Here is a 6,567-nt window from a genome sequence, read left to right as displayed (position 1 = left end):
AAATATTTGTTTCACACACACACACACACACACACACACACACACACACACACACACACACACACACACACACACACACACACACACACACACACACAAAAGGACTTTTTCTTTTTAAGAACGGAGTGAGCACTCTTAAGTTTTTACTCCTCTTTGGAAGCCGCTTCAGGGAGGGAGTGGCTCGGAGGAGGAGGAGAAAGAGGAGGAGAAGAACAGAGGAGGGGTGCAGACCGTCACCGGACAGGACTGTGGGGAAAGCAGAGACAGATAGAATTTTCCTCCTTGACTGGGCAGTGGGCGGAGGTGGTGGACGGTGTTTAGGAAGGATAGCCGTGACTGTGAAGCTGGAGGGGGGGAACCACCTGGAGCTCCGCGTGCTGCTGCTGCCGTAACCCCACACAGCATCAACATGGAACTGGAGAACATCGTGGCCAACACTGTGCTGCTCAAAGCTCGGGAAGGTAAGGATGGAGATGGCGGTGTGACAGCTCGTCTCTCCGCGTGTCCTGCCGACACGGCACCGGTCCGGAGCGCAGGAAGGATGGAGGAGGGATGCCCGGACATGGGTGATAAGAGCTGTTACTGCACTTCCTCTTGGCTGGTTTTCAAATCTTTTTAGATGATGCGAGCAGACTGTACCGTGAATATATGTCGTTCAAGTCGACATGGGATATGTTTTTTATTAAACCTCTTGAAAGCGTGGGAACTTGCCTTCTTACTCGTTCGGGGCACAGGAAACTCAATAATTCATCTATGACACAAAAACCACCTCCAAAGTGGAGCCAGCCAGTTATTATCGCTTAAATTGAAACATTGAAATATGCATAGCTTTTTCGTGTATGTTGATATAAAGACGAAGCCTCCCAAAGAAGTGTGATAAACATTTATTTAAAGAAAGTTTTGTTAGGATTAACGCACATTAAGAGGAGTCCGGAAGGGGTTGCAGCTGTGGACTGTGTCTGCAGCGACACTTCGGGTTTCCCTTGCTGCTGTTGCAGCATCGTCCTTCAGTTTGCGAAACAGGATGTGAGGCACAGCAACTGTGCTGTCACTGGAGTTTGTTTTAATTTGATTTTAACGTGCATGCCCTTTCTTATCAGACATGCAATACAGAATGTGGAAGTCAAGACAAACGCCGATACAGTTCATATCCAGCAGCTCCCATGCAGGGAAGACTCTTTAAAACTTGTATTAACTGTAAAAATCAAACCAAAAAGCACCTCCTATGTGAAGGCGGGAGCCATCAGAGGCCTTTGTTGTTATTGTGAGGAGGAAACAAAGGTTGTGTTGACTCTTTGCCAACATAATCCTAATGCCATCTGCAGGGGGACCGGGGAAGATGAGTGTTATGATCCCTCGCTGTGAATTTATCTGCTCAATTCAGCTTATCTGCCATGCTTGTAGAGGACCAGGACTGGGCTGTTTGCACCCATCAGGGCAGACTGTGACCTCTGACATCTGTGAAGAATTTTGGGCCTACACTGATAATTCAGTTTGCAGAAAGTTGGAAAGCATCCAGCATGGAAGACTTAAACTTGCTCTTTAGAAGCTTACTTTTATTTAATTTACAGCTTTGTTCTGCTATTATGTCAAGCTTAAACTTATTAAAGGAACAATCCACTGATTTGACACATGAATGAAAGTGGACTTATCAGGAGAATTGATTACCCCTTTTTAAGCTTTCATGTACTTTATATCTATCAAAAGTCTTGGATTTTTCTATATTTGAAATTAAATATGTCTTAATATATTTTCACTTACTTTATTAAGGTTTGAATTGACTTAGTATCTTGGGTAGTAAACATATTGTTGAGGATTTAGGGATCAATTGCATGTCCAGGAAGTCAAGTTGTAATGTGTAATCTGCTGTCAGGTCTAAGTAGAAAAACAGCATTATAAGATCCATCATTAGCTCAACCCTTAAAACTTAAAGCTTTGTTTTTGCTATTTTCTATAAAAATTCATGTGGAAGCTGAACCCTTTTCATCCCAGTCAACATCCAGACATCAGCTGCTTTTTTGCGCCACCGTGCATCAGAAACGTCTTCTTGGCTTTATTCCAGCCATAGAGGAGCATTATTTTTCGCCTTTTCAGACACACATAGAACTTTCTGCTCACTGGTTGATCTTTGGCTGCTCCTGATTGGACATTACCATCAATTTAAGCTTTGATTGGTGGAAAGTTTGACAGGAAGTGGCTTCATCATCATTTCCAGGTCTTAATAGAGGTCTCTTAGCAACACAGTAGTGGTAGTGATCTTCTTATGATGAGATGTTATAAATAATGCTGTTATTATAGATCACTGGATGGACCATCAACATGTTTTGCTTTAGCATTCGTCTGAATCTAGCAGGATTCATTTGGCTGCTTCTTTTTTCTGTCACGTAATCAGACATGTTGCTTAATTTCACGCCTTCTCCAAACTTTTATCCTCCTGGTTCTGTGGTTCAGGCTGATCTTGCTCCTCTATCACAGCTCGGGCTTTTTAACAAAAGTCTAACAAACCTTCACAGGTTTGATGGTGGACTTGAGTCATGATTCTTCACTTAGCTGGATGTGGTTATGGGATTTTTGTTTGCCATGAAAAGGATCTCGCAGTCATCTACCATGAAGGACCAGCCTTCGCTCTTCATTAAGGAGAGTCACGATAAAAAGTCCCAGTAGAAGTGCAGGTCAATTGAAATGAACTGGTCTTCCTAAAATATAAACTTAATGTATTAATTTTAAGATTTTTTGTTATTTTTAAATTTATTATTATTATTATTATTATTATTGTGAAAAATATTACTATTATCTTTTTCCACCACCATTTTCTTAATTTAAATGGACTCAGAAATTAAATGTAGGCTCTTTGAATGAATCAGAATTAGCGTATGTTGCCTATTCCTATTCCTACAGGTGTAATTCAAAATAATATAAAAAATAAAAATGTTAACTATATTCCAGTATTTGAATAGACCCAGAGTTAAAGACAGAAGTAGCAGCGTATAAAAACAACTAGTGTCTATTATCAATGAATTAATTTAAATAAAAGGAAAATGAATTATTTTAAAAGAATTTTCCATTAGCAGCTAGCAGCTTTCCTGAATGAATGATGTCTTTATTAACATAGAATCAGCAATTTATCTATAAGTGCAGAATTGTTTCCCAGAAAATCTCTAATGATGAGTTTTTATTCAGTAAAGAACAAATAATGACACTGTTCTGAGGTTGAGGCCTACATTGGTTAAATTGATTACTTTGCCTGATTAACTTCAGAATTCAGGGAGGATTTTCTTTTTTTTATTCATCTAGAAATGATGAATAAATTCCCAGTTGTCTCCCCATTAGCTCCATCGTCCCCAGTAGCAACTGTAACTCAGTATGTTTGAGCTGAATAATGATTTCTGCTATGAGCTCTTATCTTATTAAGTGCAACAAAAGCTGCTGGTGTGGTAAATGTCGTTCAGGTCATACGGGGGTGGCTGTAGTTTACATTGAGATTGATGGAAAAGCTGTTTGTGTACTTTTATGAGACGTCTAATATCCAGATCAAATATTGTGGGCCTGAATTACACAGAAGGGCCTGGAAAGACAAATAAAACACTGTTTCTTCAAAGACACTAAAATGCAAATTAAATGCAAACATGAACTTCATTCACGACCTCGATGCAGCTCGTAACAGACAGGATGTGTGGTGGTTGAGCCATCGTATCTCATGATGTTTACACAGAAAAGACTCCTTTTATCTTCAGTTTGTCTCTGCTGCTCACCATGTCCATCCCTTTATGACCACAGTGTAGCATCTACTTCCAGCAGGATAGTACACCATGTCACAAAGCTCAGATCATCTCCACCTGCTTTCTAGAACATGACAATGACTTCACTGGACTCCAACGGCCTCCACAGTCCCCAGATCTCAGTCCAGTAGAGCAGCTTTGGGATGTGGTGGAACGGGAGATTCTCATTATGGATGCAGCCGACAAACCTGCAGCAACTGTGTGATGCTGTCATGTCAATATGGAGCAAAACCTCTAAGGAAGGTTTCCACCACCTGGTTCCATCTATCACACCAGGAATTAAAGCAGTTCTGGAGGATAAAGGGGTCCAACCCGGTACTAGGAGGTGGACTTCTTGAAGTAGATGATGTAAATAGCTCATATATAGTTTTATTTCTTTCATAGAGAAAACCCATGGTTCATACTCTATAAATAAGGCACATAAAGGGGTTTTCTGTGCCGTTTGTACACATAGTAGATTTATTTCCTGGAAAGCTTGAACCAAAGCTGTTTGAAGAGAAAGTGACTGAGATCACGGTTCAGCATAAAACATCTTTTCTGGACGATGTGAAGGCAACCAAATCTCCTCAGGGCAAAAAAAAAAAAAAAAAAAAAAAAAAAAAGTCATGTGTCCTCATAGTCTGTGTATGAGGCCCAAAAATGAGAAAATTCTTTCTCCTCTCTCACTTGCTTGCTCCACTTTTTAGTGAATGTGTGCTCAAACAATGATTTTTCCTTTCGTGACCTCACAAAGGGAAATAACCATTTCCCTGGTAGTGAATACTGTCATTGACCCGCCCCCTAGCTAGCTGTACTTGTCCTCTAAAATCACCAAGTGGGCACCAGCGAAAGCCGGATCTATCCCATAGGGGCATGGAGTGGACATGGACAGGCACCACTCATGAACATTTAAAGGTTCAGACACAGAAACAGCCCGTTCTCAGTAGAGCTCACTAGAGCTACTTTTGGAATGGCTGAAATTAAGGACCAAGTCTGAATTTGGGGTAACACACTTTTAAAAACAATGTTGTTGGACCTCTGACACCCATATGAAATTGTTGACAATATGTATAATATAGGACCTATAAAGGTCGTAAGTCGCTTCTCTCGATCGTGCAGTCGGCTACATTCATTACATTGATCTGGTAATGAAGCAACTGAGCTGGTATTTATGCAAATATTCAGCCATCATGTGGGAGTAAAAGAGACCAAAATGAAACCCGTCCACACAGGAAGTAAAATGAAAAATCAAAGAAAAAAAGTTTCACTCTGCTGCTCATGTGCAGCTACGAGACCAACACATTTCTGCTCATCTACATTTTTAAAGCAACAAAACACACTTAAAGGCAGTTTTAAACCTTCTTTGTGGAAATCCAATGAACAAACATGTTTTCCCCATTTAAGTTAACTTTTTATTTTTACATTTTTTTCCTGTTTCGTTTCTTTAATCTTTAATGTCTTTTAATCCCAGTTAGCATGCAGACATGATGTTTCCAGGACAGCCTCAGTCATCAGATTATGAGTCTAAAATGATGTAAAATAAATGTATGAATAGATATAGCAGCATAAAGCCGACCAGAAACCAGGTGCGCTGATGAACAGGAAGTAAACAGAAGGGGATGAACCTACAAAATAAAACAGGAAACTAGACAGGACTGAGACAATGAGATCCAAAAGACTAAAACTAAACCATAAACTCACAGATCCTGACACCTTTAACTGGAATAACGTCATTTTACACTGCTTATAACCTGAGAATCACTCCTAACCAGTATGATCTTTGACCCTGATTCTGTTTCCCTTTTTTCATTATTATATAATCACCTGATTTCAACTATTTGACCATTTGGGAAACTCTGCATCAACTGAGCAGGAACTGAGCCTTCTTGGGGGACATTTCTCCTGAGGATATATTAGTTGGACAAGCAGAAAATAATCAGAACAAACTTGATTGATGAGACTCTGCAACACTTGCTTCGAGGCACTAGTGGTAACTGCCAGGTTTGTGGATGAAGTTCAGTCCATTTTAATGGTCAGATTATTCCATGTACAGTAGTCTGGAGAAGGATAAACAGGCCTTTATGTTTTATGTAATGTAGGAAAACAGGAAGACATAAATAGAAAATAAAGTGAAAGTGAATATTTGATTCTAAGAAGCATTATTCTCAACAGTCTGAACCCTCATGTAAATGTCAGCGCTCTGATTTATATCCTCCTTCGTCATCTCTGCATGTTTGATACCTGATTGACATGTACAGACTCGCCTTGAGACTGATACCAACATTTAATCCTGAGTTTCGAGTTTCTCCCAGTAGTGCTTTGCTATTAATGTTTTTCATAAATAATTGTTTTGAATAATAAAAACTGTCCTTGGACACTTGAATAATCTCTAATACCTTAATAGTTCCCACCAATCCTCAATAGAGTCTGCAGGAATAGTTCTCCAGAATCCTTAAAGGACTTTCCAAAGCTCTTCTTTGTTCTGTTCTTTGTCCAGATGAACCCACACTACTTCAGTAATGTTGAGATCCAGGTTCTGTGGAGGATCCATCCCTCCACCAGACCTGTTGAGGTCCGGGTTCTGTGGAGGATCCGTTCCTCCATCAGACCTGTTGAGGTTCAGGTTCTGGGAAGGATCCATTCCTCCATCAGACCTGTTGAGGTTTGGGTTCTGTGGAGGATCCATCCCTCCACTAGACCTGTTGCATCTGATTTTCAGTCCAGTTCTTGTGTCATGTGTCATACCTCAGCCTTTTGGCCTTCCGTTTCCATGGAGACCATTTCTGATGAGGCTTCGGCCAAGCTAGAT

The 6,567-nt window shown here is 40.3% G+C and overlaps 1 protein-coding gene across 1 annotated transcript in view; it reads left to right on the top strand.

Moving 5' to 3' along the window:
• Positions 1-223: 223 nt before the first annotated feature.
• The window catches only part of grk6 (G protein-coupled receptor kinase 6), an 87,432-nt gene continuing 81,088 nt past the window's right edge, over positions 224-6,567 (top strand). The window contains exon 1 of the mRNA XM_042008673.1: positions 224-461. Coding sequence (XP_041864607.1) covers positions 410-461 — 52 coding nt within the window. The 5' untranslated portion in view covers positions 224-409. The remainder of the gene's footprint in view (positions 462-6,567) is intronic.

The sequence above is a fragment of the Melanotaenia boesemani genome, chromosome 15 (assembly GCF_017639745.1).
Source record: "Melanotaenia boesemani isolate fMelBoe1 chromosome 15, fMelBoe1.pri, whole genome shotgun sequence".
Classification (NCBI taxonomy): domain Eukaryota; kingdom Metazoa; phylum Chordata; class Actinopteri; order Atheriniformes; family Melanotaeniidae; genus Melanotaenia; species Melanotaenia boesemani.
Note: the sequence above shows the minus strand (reverse complement) of the source record. Positions and strands in the feature narration are given on the sequence as shown.